The 14,081-nt window shown below is 39.9% G+C and overlaps 1 protein-coding gene and 1 long non-coding RNA gene across 3 annotated transcripts; both read left to right on the forward strand.

Moving 5' to 3' along the window:
• The first annotated feature begins 3,617 nt into the window (after window positions 1-3,617).
• On the forward strand, window positions 3,618-5,381 carry LOC6633192 (uncharacterized). Its single transcript, XM_032433790.2, has 2 exons — window positions 3,618-3,800; window positions 3,861-5,381. The coding sequence occupies exons 1-2, from the start codon at window positions 3,770-3,772 to the stop codon at window positions 5,273-5,275; spliced, it is 1,446 nt and encodes a 481-aa protein (XP_032289681.1). The 5' UTR covers window positions 3,618-3,769; the 3' UTR covers window positions 5,276-5,381.
• Window positions 5,382-11,126: 5,745 nt separating this feature from the next.
• Window positions 11,127-13,826, forward strand: LOC116650360 (uncharacterized). 2 transcript variants are annotated; one of them, XR_004303329.2, is made up of 3 exons: window positions 11,127-11,252; window positions 13,312-13,538; window positions 13,614-13,825. It is a non-coding gene; the product is annotated as an uncharacterized lncRNA (long non-coding RNA). The 2 variants fall into 2 exon arrangements; XR_004303330.2 differs by lacking the exon at window positions 11,127-11,252 and adding an exon at window positions 11,323-11,410 and having other exon boundaries at window positions 13,614-13,826.
• The last annotated feature ends 255 nt before the right edge of the window (window positions 13,827-14,081 follow it).

Consider the following 14,081-nt stretch of genomic DNA (forward strand, 5'->3'; position numbering starts at 1 on the left):
AATAAACGTGTTTCAAATTGTGTGTTTATTTACAATTGCTTTCATTGATTTGCATCGGATAGGTTTGAATCGATTGAGCGATTACCGCACTTAAATGCACAATATTTAATTAATCCTCTTGAGCGTGACAAAAGCCTCTACTTAGGAAGTAGTTCTGTAGCTATCAATAGCCAGTTGAGTTTGTAAAGCAAACAAGCAATTTGGCTCGAGATACAATGCAAACTGTGCGGAAAAGTCAAACTCAACTTTAGTGAGCTGCAATTTTCGATTAAAATTCCAGTTGGCGATTCAATTAAATACTAATTAAAAGACATTTTTCCGCAGCTCTCAGCTTGCAGCTGGCAGTTAGCAGCCCTTTGATAAGTCCCCTTTGCCTGTCTCAGGTCTCAGTCAGTCACACGCCCATTGGACAGCTCAGCCTGTCAGCTCGGCAAAGGACTGTGGGCGCTGAAAAGACTGCCAACAGGATAAGGCAAGTCGACAAATGTGCTGCACCAGTGATAGACGTCCTATGGGTGTGATGCAATAAATGTCATAAGGGCAGCACAAAAAAAAAACTAAATCAAAGGCAAAGTTTTTTTCTGCATTTTGCTTAGCTCTGCTTTTCTTGCGACCATTTTTTTCCGCTGGCTCTGTGAGTGCGTTAATTTTTTGCCCAAGTCCGGACCGAGAGGAAATTCGTTTTTCCTTTTACCTTGTGCCGTTCAAAGTAAATGTTTTTCCTGCACTGGGAGAATTTCGTGGATAATGTCAACGCTTAAATAGGACCAACCCTTAATAATGTAAATTGGTGGTTTCAAAGGGAAATTAAGTAAAGCCTATTGCGCTAATAGAACTGGATTACTCTCTCTCTCTCTCTGTCGCGTGGGAATCAAATGCTAATATTGCTAAAGTTTTGAGCATACTTTTAACATTTAATTTAATTTTATATTTATTTAGTTTTATATGTATTGCTTTTTACAATATTTGATGTTTCCTTATTTCTCTTAAGAACGTTTTACACCGCAGCCTGTACAACTTTGCGGATTAAATATATTCTTTCGCAATGTACTTTTGCAAAGCAATATTAGTTATTCCTTTTTTTTTCGTTATTTTTAAGCCGTGATCTTAAGTTTCCGCAGCTTCTGCCAATCACTTGTCCAGCGTTCGAAGCGTGTCAGAAACATTGCCTAATTATAAATGTTTTATAAGTAAATTATCCAAGCGCGTAATTTTGTGCAGTCTCTCTGCATTGAATGATGCCTGACGCTGGCAAGGACTCGGCACAATTTTCCGGTTGCTTGGGTGCATCAAAGCATCGCCGTGACAGGGTTGTCATGACCAGCCAAGTACAAAATATCGAATGACACGCTGTCGGTAAACTACTTAATTGCATATATATCTAATTAGCAAACTTTTCGCGTGTCTGTAACTTTATGATGATGCAGCGCGCCTGTGGCCAGTAGCTGCCAGAGTTGCCATCGTTCTGCTGTTAGTTGCAGGCAGCATTGCTTTGCATATAATTAATTTGTCGCTAAGCCAGAAGCGAATACGATTGATATTTATGATACGCGAGGGGGGCATTAACAAATTATTTGCTGACCATCCAAAGCAAAAGTTATGGCTGGCTAATGCCATAAGCGGATTTGCCCTGGAAAATTCATTGAATTCATTTTTATTGAAAAAAAAATAAGAGGGGGGGATAGAAATGTAAAGCCAAGGCACAAATAATAATGGCCAAAACGCGTACGTGATCGAAGCCAAAAACGGAAGCGGGTCAACCCATACGAGCGCCCGGCTCAATTCGCATAAATTTCAACTAATTACAATTTCAGTGTCCGGTGCACACAATCAATGGGAAAACCATAACAATTACAAATACAAATAAAGGGAAAGCTGAGAAAAAAAGAGAGAGGCTAGCCACACCCGTACAGCGAGAACAGATGACGGTTATGGCCAGTGCGCCTAATGGCTGGACGTGAGCTGAGGGCTAAGAGTGCGGTGGCCAGTGGCATGCTTGGTTTGGCCATTTTGTGGTCATGGTCTGGCCAATAACAACCGCAACAACTACAACAACACAAACAGCTGCGAGGGTGCATTGATGCGTTCTGGCCCGGCGCGTCTTTTGTATTTGTGTTTGTGCTTTTGGCTTTGTGCCCGTTAAACCCTGTTGGCCATTCACAGTGAAAACTCATTAATTTATTCTTCTCTTCGTTTGTTGAACTTAAAATAACAGCGTTAATCCGCTTAGCGCCGCCATTGACTAAAAACAACGACAACAACTACAACAAGCAAGAGTGCTTTAGTCAGTGCAGCTCGACAAGGAGATACCCTTCACATGCTACACGAGTGTCTACATTTGATGTCGCTAGCTCTTATAAGTTCTCAAAAAGTCCATAGACAGAATATCTCTATCGATTCTTGTCGATTTCAAGTTATCTATAATATGAAGCAAGCTTGATCTGACGTTAAAAAAAATACTCTTGAAATGTCAAGACTGACGGTTCATCTAAATGGACAGACAGACAGTTTAACTTATTGACACGATTCGCCTGTTGATGCTGATCAATAATACTAGTTCTCGCAACTGTCTTCACCAAATCAAAAAAAAAAAAAAATAATACTGGTATATAAAGAATATTCTTTTTGGGTTCAAAGATGCCTTTTTCTGTTTGTTACAGGACACATTATACCCTACCGAGCATTTTCCGTGGGTTCAGGGCGTAACAATGGAAAGCTCACTTGTCGCCAGGCTTCGCGCTCGTTGACTGAAAACACATGCAGCTTGACCAGGGGGTTGGGGCTTCCCTGCTGCGGTTTACATTGCCATGATATCCAACTGAATCCGAGTGCTGACAATGACTATGACGAGGCGCAGCAAACAAAATGAATTAAGGAAACCGCAATGACATAGTTACAGTAGCACAACGCAGCCAAACGCAGCCCAGCCGAATACATATGCACATACACATCCCTATATAAATGTATTTATACAGTCAGGGAGCCCACGTTGTTATCCGTTTATGTCTCGCTGCTTGGTTGGTTGAACGACTTGCACTTGGCCATAAAGTCACAGCACAAAAGCCAGACGCCATGGGCGGCTCTTGACTAGATTGGAATTTGGGCCATGTATAGTGTATATGTATATATAGCGAGTATATGCATCCTTTGGCGAGCATACTTTAGGTAGAAAAGTTTTTGAACTTGGCTTGAACTTGTGGCAATGACGGGTCAAAACTTGGCGACCATAAAGTCAACTGCTGACCTTTGCTTCACTGACCATTCAACAAAATTGCACACTCAGAAGGTTTGTCATGTTTCTAATTGTATGAAAGTATTTGTAGGCCGAAATAAATGACCCGGAACCACATGACATTTGAGTGCCTGATAGAAAATATTAATTTTCTGATTTTAAAATATAATTTTCAGTATTTCTGTATAGTATTAGGAAATAAATATGTAGGTAACTTATGGTTAGCTCGGTGAGGTTGTTATTTTTGGATTCGGTATCTGAATGGTTAAAAATATGAAGAAGATTAAAAAAACATACATTTTTTAATCCATATAACCTATTTATACATATAACCTACACTAATTAAGAAGAAATAAAAAAAATATTTAAATACAAAACAACTATGAGATTGAAAGTCTTCCACAAATTATGGTTAAATTAATCGCTTCGATAAACGATAAAAGCGCTTTCTAAACTCGAGGTGGCAACTCTGTTTGCAGCCAAAATAAGTGGTTCGCTTTAACCGAGAAGTTTTCACAGTTTTCCAATTAATATTAAATGGAAAGTGAGAGATTGCTCAAAATGTCGAGTAAGTGCATATAGAAAAAAATTTAAAACATTTCGGTTAAACTCCTAACTAAATCAACAGCAAAAGCCACAAAGAGCGTCAGCGTAAATGTATCCATTGCTAGCACGTCCGCTGCCAAAGCAGCCGATGTCCAGGTTCCGGAGACACCAACTTTTAGCCAGACTTATGCCACGTTGCGCGTGTGCCTAAGATATGGTGATAGCAGCGCCAACATCTTTGGTCGCTTGATCAAGGTTTTGGAGGTAAGCGATTTAATACACATTCTGAAAATGCTGCCCGATGAGGAGCTGGAGCGTTTGATGCCCATGCTGGGTCAGCGTTTGACGCGGCTGCGTCTGGAGATGGCCGAAATACCGCAGCTGTACAGCCTCTGTCGAAAAATGGGCGTACCGGAGCTTCTGCAAGTGCGCAACTGTGAAGTTGCGCAAAGCAAGCTAAAGCCGAACGCCACCAGCTCCAGCAGCAACAGCAGCGGCATTAGTTCCATCTGTCATCTGCAGTTGCTGGGCAAGCTGCTGCCGCGGCTGGAGCTGCTCAATGTGCACGCCGCCGTTGTGCCACCCTTTCCGAACAATTTGCGTCATCTGCGCGCGCTGCTGCTGCGCCAAAATCCCTCGCAGGCAGTACTGGATCAGATCTGTGCCAATTGTCCGCAGCTGCAGCAGCTTTTTTTGCGTAACGAGACGCACGCCTCGCTGGACGTGACAAACATTTTGAAATGTTTTCAGTTGAAGGAGCTGCAGCTGCCGCTGATGCTGCACTCGCCGCTGGCCGTCTGCCATTTGGCGCATCTGGAGCATTTGTCGCTGCAGCGTATGCAACTCTGGCCGGGCATGGACTGGCTGCCCATTGTCAGAGATATCATCAATGCCAAGCGCTATGAGCTGCGCACTCTGAAATTTGATGGCAGTTGGCTCACCACACCGCTGGATCTGTCGGTGCTGCAGCTAAAGTACTGCTGGGCTCTCCGGGAACTGCTGCTGAGCAACTGCAAGCTAGCGGATCAGACGCCGCAACCGGAGCTGCCGCTCAGTTGTCAGCGTTTTGGGCTGAGATGCTGCACGCTGAGTCGGCTGCTGCGCTATTTGAAAAACAATGCACAGCTGCAGGTACTCGAGTTTTTTGAGTGCCAGCTAGTTGCCGGCGGTGGTCAATTGTTGCAGCATATGCTCAAGCAGCGCCAGAGCCTGCCAACAGTGATGCCGCTGCAGCTGCGCTTTAGCCACTCGACGCCTTTGCGTGCGGAGCTCACGAGCTGGACGCCACGAAGGCGGCAGCACTATGAGAAATGGCTGCAGGTGCAGGAACTGGATGAACATGAGCCCACCTGGAAGCAGCCGATTGGCACAATTAGCATGACATTCGGCAAGCCACTTAATTATACGCCCGATATAGATCTAGGCAGCGTTGGCCAAAACCCAATCCCGTTGACCTACAAACATTTGAATGCTTCGCATAACGAAACTCTGGGATGACTTTTAAACATTTTTGGTTTTTGTATTTCTATTTATTTTTTGCTGAACTGCGAAACTATATAATAATATAATTTCTTTTTATATTCGGATTATTTTTTACGTTTTTTGTTTTTTATTTATTTAATTCCTAAAATTTAGAGGAACGTTGAAAATGTTTAGCTTTAAATTAATCTATATATCATACTAAAAACTTAGCGTAGTTGTTTTTTGACCGCATTATATAAGTTTGGGCTCGGAAGTATATATGTGTACGGGTACCATTTTCAAGGCCCGATCCGGCTCGACAATGAAGAATAAACTTAAAAAAAAGACGCGCATTTTATTTCGAATATCCCGAATTTTTGTATTTGTTAATTTGTTCTCTGCTACAATTTTGTATAAAAACTAGTTTTAATTAGTTGGTATATAATTTGTGCAAAAGCTTATCAAAATTATTAATAATCCTAATTGGTTTAATTTAGTTTTTAAGTTTTATACAAATTATGACACCCAAAATTGATTCTACCGAGTTGGGACTTAAAATATCAGAAATAGCTCAACAAAGTGAAAGCCACATGGAACATGTTTAAAATCTTTATGTTTATACTTATGAATATCGCTTATTCAGTCTTGTCAAAAGTTTGTACTTCGAAGGTCTCGGAAACTGTTTTAATGTAATTTTTTGGGTTTCCTACAATGTCCCATCCTCTTTCTCGATAAGTGTAATTTTGTTTGTTGTTTGGTGGACCAAAAGCAAGCGTGAAATACCACACCCCTTCGGGCCACATAAGACAATCGAAATTCGATAACATTGAACAAAGGAGGGACAAGCCAAGCCAGAGGCAACGACTGGGTCAACAATAAAGTCGCAAACCAAATCAACTGCACGTCGACCGGACCCGGCGAGAGCTGCCAGCTTTTGAAATCCGATGACAGACTAGATGGAAAAAGGAGAAAAAATACATATAAGAATATTGGGGGGGAAAAAAACAAATAAAAAACAATGCCCCGAATGCATGCTAAATAGAGGATTTAGGTAAATGGATTTCTAGGCATTTTCGCATTTGCCCGGGAAATTGAATATAAAGTGTGTGTCAGTAAGGGTGTGCGTCTGTGTGTGGTTGGATGTCCCTTTTGTCTTTTGTGTTCACTATGTGTGTGTTTTTATTGGTACTTATGTGAGTGTGGGTGTGGGTGTATGTGTGTTGGTGACCAACGTTAATAGCTAAAGTTTAGGCAAAGATTTCATTTTATTATGTGGAAATTTATTAAAGCCTTTGGGCCAGGAAGAGGGATTTTAATCGCTTTGCGTTTTGCTCACAACACTCATGCCCAATGCCAGAGTAGAGGCTGTTGTTGTTGTTGTAGCTGCTGCTGATGGGGTTTGTGGTGGTGGTGTTGGCAGTTAGCATCATTTCCCTGCGTCCTTGAGCCCTGGAAATGGAATAATTGGATATTCTTGTTACTTCTGCTGCTGCTCAATTCTCGGCAACAGCTCGGACAGCTCTGGCTGCGGGTCCAGCTGCTGACGATGACGTTGATGTTGTTAGCTTTTCAAAATGCTTTAAGTAAGTTTAATGGCTTCCTAAGCTGCTGCACAAGGGCTACAAAGTATCTGGCACAACATGCAGCGCTTTTCGCAATGCAAAGAAAAACGAACTTCCACTCAGTTTGTGTTGTGAAAAGAAAAATATAGTAATATTAAAATTGAATTCACTTTCAAGAATTATTCTGCTTTCAAAAATAGGTTGTCCACTATTTGTTCTACAATATAATTTAGGAATATTTATAAAAGAACAAATGTTTAGCTTTATTTAACTTGCTTTTGGGCAATTCGATATGAATTTATTTAGATATCAGATACGCTAGTTAATAGAGTTAATGAGTTATTTAAGTTCAATAAATATATATTGTATTAATTTTCTTATAGGCAACAACAATAACCCTATTAAAATAATAATAGTAAAATCAATAAATTATATAAATATTTAGATATAATATATAATAAATAATAGCAAACAATATAAATAATAAATAAAATATAAATAAATTATATAATTATAAGTTTCATTTACTTTTATTATTGCATCATATTGATATATTATTTAAATTTTACTAATTAATTATTTATTTCTTATTAGCGTATTGTTAATGTCGTATAAAAAATTGAAAATTGAATTGATGCTAATCAAACATATTTTTTAAGTATTTTCTAAATTGCTCTTAAAATTTATTTAATTTTTTTACATATATTTTTCAACAATTATTAAACTTGTACATTGTATTGCATGACATTAAAAATAATACAGTGCATTTCTGTACTGAAACATACACTTTCTTTTCTATTTCTTTTATCATTTCTCATGGCCGGAGGACTCTGCCCATTAGTAATTCATTTGTGCCACTAAAAGGCTTTTCGCAATCAAATCTATCTTAGGCTAAATTTGGGCCAGGCTCAATAAAAACATGTAACCAATTTACTAACTAATCGATCAATTCCAATTGTAAACTATTGACTTTATTAAGGGTATTCCATGCAAAGCAGAATAGTTTAAAAGTTACTTTTTATTGTGTTTGTATGCTGTTACCCCTTGCTCTTATTACGCTCCGTTTTCCGCTCTGCCACAAGTATAGGTTGCTGACCAGTTGCTGTGCACTAGAGAGAGAGAGCGAGAGTAAGAGAGAGGGAAGGCACAAATTGACACAGTTGAGGACAACAAGCAACAATTTTCAGATATTTTTCTTTTACTCACTTTACTTAGCTTCCTTGTTTAGCTGTTTTAACTTCCGTTTTTGCTGCTGGCTCTTTCTAGTTTTCATTTCTCATGTCTCCCGTCCCCCATCCTGATTTTTACATGCGCTTTTGCAGTTAACCCAAGGTTCCAACATTCAGTCCCTCGGCCAACATTGTTGGTGACAGTTACCATTGGGCATTAGCGCGGTCTGTAATAAGGATCGTCATCGCCCCCATAATCATTGGCCTGTGTAAACCTGCACTTAGCGTGGTCATTTCGCCTGCAGTTGCCGCTGGCCCCAGGAGAACGGGAACTGGACCGCGTGGCCTGGAGAGTAACGACGCCAGCATGTACGGCATATCCTGGCAGTCTGGCGGTCCGGCAGTGTATCCTGCCCAGGCGAGCCGGGAATTTCGCCACGAACCGAAATACTCTTGAGCGCAAATGGTGGCGCGCTTTGTGCGGCTTCCGCCTCGTCAGCTAATACCCAAATGGATGTTTAGTGTAAGTCGCCGTCCTTGTCGCTCCCAGAAGGCAGGACCCTTGTCCTTTGTTTTGGGCGTCGCTGCACAGTTGCCGCTGTATTGTCATTTTCTCGTATCCTTTTGCCTTTAGCCGGCTTTTGTGGGACCCGGATTTGGGTCTGGTGCCGGCAACGCAATTATATAGCCTGTTATTGTTGACGTAGCTGAAGCTGTAGTCCGAGTCGAAGTTGTTGCTCATTTCTGTTTCTGCTTAAAACTTAATGACACTTTCAGTTAATTATCGCGGTGGATTTGCAAAATTAAGCGATTCGGGTATAATTACCAAGGATTATGTAACTGCCTTATTTAGCTTTTCTTTCCGTTTTTTCCTCCTTTTCAGGGACTTTTTTCTTCACATCTTTCGCATTGACCGCAGCAGCGATTGGCAGGTTGCGGTTAACAAATCAGATTTTGGAATTACTTAGTGCTTAAGGCAAAGTAAGTGGCGCTTAATGCTTTTTAAAATGTTTAATCAGGGCTTGTTGGACGTTAAATGGCAATGTTTGGGTCTAAATAGTGAACAATTTGGGCTGTATTATTTCTGAATACATTGCTCGGATATTACAATAGATTGTTTTAGGATTTTATGATTACATCAATAAGCTGCATAACAAATTTCAGCCTTAAAGTTGATTAATAACTATCGTATTGTGCTTGGCTCAAAATTATACTTCGTTCTTTTTTTTTTCGAATAAAAACAAATTTAATTTTGAACTAATTGCAAATTTGAAAAGACAATTTCTCGGCGGCTTGCTCGACTCTCAGACACATAAGCCACACGGGTAAAGCACATTAATATTTGACCACATTTTATCACCACTTAAAGGTTGAATATACCAAAATCCCTATTTTAATATTCACTTTCGACCAAATATCTCAACCGTCTCATAGTTGTTAAACATAGTTTTTGATTCTGTTTAACCAATTTTATATGACTCTCGACGTGAAATAAGCTTTCTCCTGCTGAGTAATTGAAGTTTCCTATTTAAAGTTGCAACAAGTTTTGGAAGCGGGAAAATATGTACTGCAGCTGGATATGACCCAGCACATTAGCCTGCAATTAATTTGGAATTTTGGTAAATTGCGTGAAGTTTGCGTGTGCGAGAAAACATTTCTAGTACAATATATATTTTTTTTATTTTACTTTTATTTTTATTAATATTAATGCATAGCTTGTGCGCTCAGGTGCCTTAAATATTTTACCTTTACCGAGACCTGGCCAGAGACTGAGTCTAACGTTTGCAAATAATTTGTGCGTCGAGCTAAGCGCAAAACCCAAACGCAACCGCACAAAAACTTTTTAGACAACAGTTTTCAAAGTATTACAAGTGCTGCAGAAAAACGCAGCATGCATTGGGCAAGGGAAGGGGGGTTGGGCAACGTCGATGGAGCTGAGAGGCGGCTGGCTGTCGGTTGGTAGCCCCAACTTATATTTGCCCACTTAGACAGGGAACGAGTTAAAATTTATAGGTATTTCGCCTAAAATCTCGCAAAGTATAAACCACTTAGGTGCAGCGCCGGGGTCGTTGCTAGCGGTACGGGCGTGGCCGAGGCAAACACTTTGGCATTTGTCTTGGTAGGACTTTTTTCTTTCTGTTGCCGCGTTGTTGTTGCCGCACTTTGAACACATAAATCAGCCATGAGCAGCGCCAAATGCCAAAACTACCCGTGCCCTAGCAGCTCGCTTGCCTTGGCTCTGTCCAGGTACGTGTGTGCCTGTTTCGTTTTAAAATCAGCAGCAGGCAAAGCCACAGCAACAACAACAACAAATAGCCCATATTACTTGGTGCAACAATTGCAAGTGTTCTGAACCCAGATATAAGCCCCTTATAGCCCTGTCCCGCGCTAGGCAAGCTTCGGCTTCGCAGCTGCCCTGCTGCCTGGTTGCTTGGCGAGCATAAAGTTTTATTCTGCAGCAAAGTTTGTTTATATCTTATTATATTTTTCACACGGCATTGGCTTTTAAACGTTTTCAGTTTGTAAAAACGAGATGGCAACACTTTGAAGATACCCTGTATTTAAAAGGACTACATTACATTAAAAGAGCATTTGTAAAATACCCTGTGACCCATTTATACATCAGATAGGATAAAGGGTTGTGCTTTATGTGGTATATGTTTTTCTTTTTAAACATATTCTTTATTCAGATATTTACAACACATGTACGGGGTATTTACGGTATACAAACCTTACTCAACTTTATTGGCTTGAAAGCACTTCACGTTTCTGTACGGCAAAAATAAAAAAAATTTCATTTAATTTCCGTGGTCATCCACCTGAAGTGGTCTACCTCGCATTTCGAGTGCACAAGAGGCGTAAAAAAAAGAAGAAGAAAAAACGAAATGAAAAGAAAATGGACTCTACATTGAAAGGGGCACGTGGCAAGTGGCAGCCTATTACCGAGTGGCTGCAACAATACTCGGCATTTGCATACAAAAAGATATTATTTGTTCTGTTGCTGTCACTGCCTTTAAACGCACTCGAAAAACGAGCCACTCAGCTACTTTTGAGAACAGTTGTCAGGCTTTCAAAAAAATACATATAACATAATATTTCAGCTTACACTTGCCCAATAAGTCATGTTTTTTGAAAATAAGGAAATTAAATTCAGATTATCATGATGATATTTGAAATTTCAATTCAATCTATTAGGTTTTTACTTTTTAAAGCGCAGTAGTTTATCGTCTTAACAAATTCTTGTGGACTACATAATTTATTTCTCATTAACCTAGATCTAAGGTACTTGACAAAATTATATATTTATATTTTCTGGTCAGGTTTTTAGTTCTTATTATAAATTAGTATTTTAATTAATTCGTGTGACGGCCTTTATTCCATTGGGTACTGCCGCATCATGTTGCACGCTCTGCACGTGTGTTAACCGGAAATTACATTGGGTTTGCAGCATTTTTTGCTTCTTCTTTATCCAATTTTTGGCTTTTAATTTTGACATCGCTTTCAGATTTTGTAGCTTAGTGTACATTGGCCTGCCCAAAATGCCGGCAACAGATCCCTTTGAGCTTTCAGCTTCTTTACTCAATGGACTTCCGGTGATTTTTTAATAATTTAATTTTCTACTCTCCTCGCATTTCGTTGCTCGCCCAGCTCAGCACTGGGCTCTGGCTGTGACATCCTCAGACTCAACCTTGGCCCGGTGCTTGGTCAAACGCACGCGACTGGGACCAACGCGTCGCCAGTGTCCTTTTTGCTGGGTGGAGGGGGCCAGAGCTGGCGCTCAGTGGCTCTGCTAGTGGCTGGTGTCAGCATTGAGCTTCAGCGAAGCAGAAACTTGGCATAGCAGCCGGATGCGTGGTTGGGCAGGTCCCTACAACGCGCAGCCTGTGACACAGGCCGTGGCTAAGGCTGAGGTTCAGGCTCAGGCTTTGCCGATGTCTTCAGTTTAAGTTGGCGGAAATTGTCTGTTGTTGCGATATCCTGCTGCGTTTTATAGTCGCGCTATGAATTGTTTGTATGTGTCTGTGTGTGTATGTAGGTGACTGCAGCACCCTGCGGTAGTAGTGGACTCAGATGGATTAATGACAGTCATGTCTGGCGCACACACTTTTGCCCCGCCGCCCACAGCCACAGGCACACACAACTGGCAACTGTCTCAATTTACCTTTGTCACTGGTTTCGCATCCTGCTACTCCTTAGCTACATCACCATCATTTTCATACACTTGACAAGGGTATTCACATATTGTTAGTATATATGTCAATCATAGAGGGAGAAGTCTCTGACCCATTAACGCACATATATTCTTGATCATTAGCAACAGGCAATTCGATCTTGCCATGTCTGTTTGCCTGCTTCTGTGAAGACTATTCTTTGAGTTGTAAGGTTTTCGTCATAAAACCCCTCTATTCGGTCGAAAAGTAGGCTCTTGTATGAAAAGACTTTTAAAAATGTTTTTACCAAACCCAGCGATTTAAATCAAACCAGTCTTTTACAGGATTCATCTTCATCTTTAAGGCAAAGGGTATTTAGGATTCGACGTGCCAATAATAGTCCCCCCACCCATTTTTGTTTCTCTTTTTTGTTCGTGTCTCTGCTCGCCTTTGTTTTGCACTCGCTTTGGCAAAACTTTTAATTAATTTTCATATTTTATGCAACAGTTCACCTGGCGTGGTCTGCCTTTGGTTGTTATTGTTGAAGCTGCGACCAACTGTGGCGCAACTGGACTGACAACGTTTTCAGTGTTGCGAAACTTCATAATGTGTGGCTAATTTGTTGAGCATTCCTTGATTTATGTGCGCACTAAATATGTGAATGGAATATTATAAGATATGTATGTTGTGGAAATAAATGCAAAGTTGGTTTGCTAGAAGGGATTTAAATATTATGAGTACATTAATCATGACAGTAAAAATAAAATAAATTTTCCCTACAGTTGTGGGTTTACCTTTATGTTTGTTGCACCTGGTTCATCACACTTGGCTTCACTACCGCCATGATTAACTTAATTTTATCTTTATGTTCAACGCTTAACCAAAGCTTATCAATCGCTTCTTTTGGCTTAAAGGTTTGCTTTTACAATAGGCTTACCCATAAAATTTGCAAATTTTCCACCATTAAGATTGTATTTGGGCGACAACTACATAGGAATCCTATAAGTATCAAACTGGCATATATATGTATATATATACAAATGCACTGTAAACGCAACTAGTGCACTAATGAATATTTATAATGTAGTGCATCCCTTTCATTCTTGCATCCCTGCACTTCACTCTGGTCAAAGAAACTCATTTTAATTTATTCGTTCGCACGACTTTCATTTATTTCACTTTCGACACAGAATTTCTAAGCGAGGAAAACTTTAAAAAAAGAAGGCATCCCCTACAGACAAATACACACGCGAACACGCATAGCTGTGAAAGTATTCTCCTTGGGACATACAACCATAATGGCACAACAATCAAGTGATGGAGAAAACAAGAAAACTGAGTGGAAACAACACAAATTCACTACTCAAATCATTTTGAGAATGGCAGAGACAGAAAACGGCGCAGAAACTGGAGCTTAGTAAAGATTTTTCATGAATTTTCTTCAGTTATATTTCAATTTTTACGCTTTACTATTTTCCTTTTACATTTCAAGTTCGACATGTGAAGTGCTTTTTGCCAGTTATCATGAGCTGCAGTTGGTCTATCATTCATTTTTGTCTTTGCCTGTGTGTATGTGTGCGTGTGTGTTTCAGTGTGTGTATAATGCAATTGCATGCATCAAATTTGGATGCAACAAATTTGCTGAAGCACTCGTCATTGTGCAACAAAATCACTTGATAATACAAATAATATGAGAAAAATTTTATTTTTACTTTGTTTGGAATTTACATTTATTCAACATATTTATTTAAAGTGAATAACGAGTCGCATAATTTAATTAAATTACAAACGAATTCCCATCATCTCTTCAGTTCAATATTATTTTTATACCCTGAACCCATTAAAAATGGGTATAAGGGTATATTGTATTTGTGCAACATCCAAATTTATGTAACAGGCAGAAGGAAGCATCTCCGACCCCATAAAGTATATATATTCTTGATCAGCATCAATAGCCGAG

The sequence above is a fragment of the Drosophila virilis genome, chromosome 2 (assembly GCF_030788295.1).
Source record: "Drosophila virilis strain 15010-1051.87 chromosome 2, Dvir_AGI_RSII-ME, whole genome shotgun sequence".
NCBI lineage: Eukaryota > Metazoa > Arthropoda > Insecta > Diptera > Drosophilidae > Drosophila > Drosophila virilis.

Bases quoted from the DNA above. Each gene is read 5' to 3' on its own strand.
- LOC6633192 (XM_032433790.2), top strand. From the start codon at position 3,770: ATGGAAAGTGAGAGATTGCTCAAAATGTCGA. The intron at 3,801-3,860 runs GTAAGTGCATAT...CTAAATCAACAG, and splicing joins GAGATTGCTCAAAATGTCGA to CAAAAGCCACAAAGAGCGTC.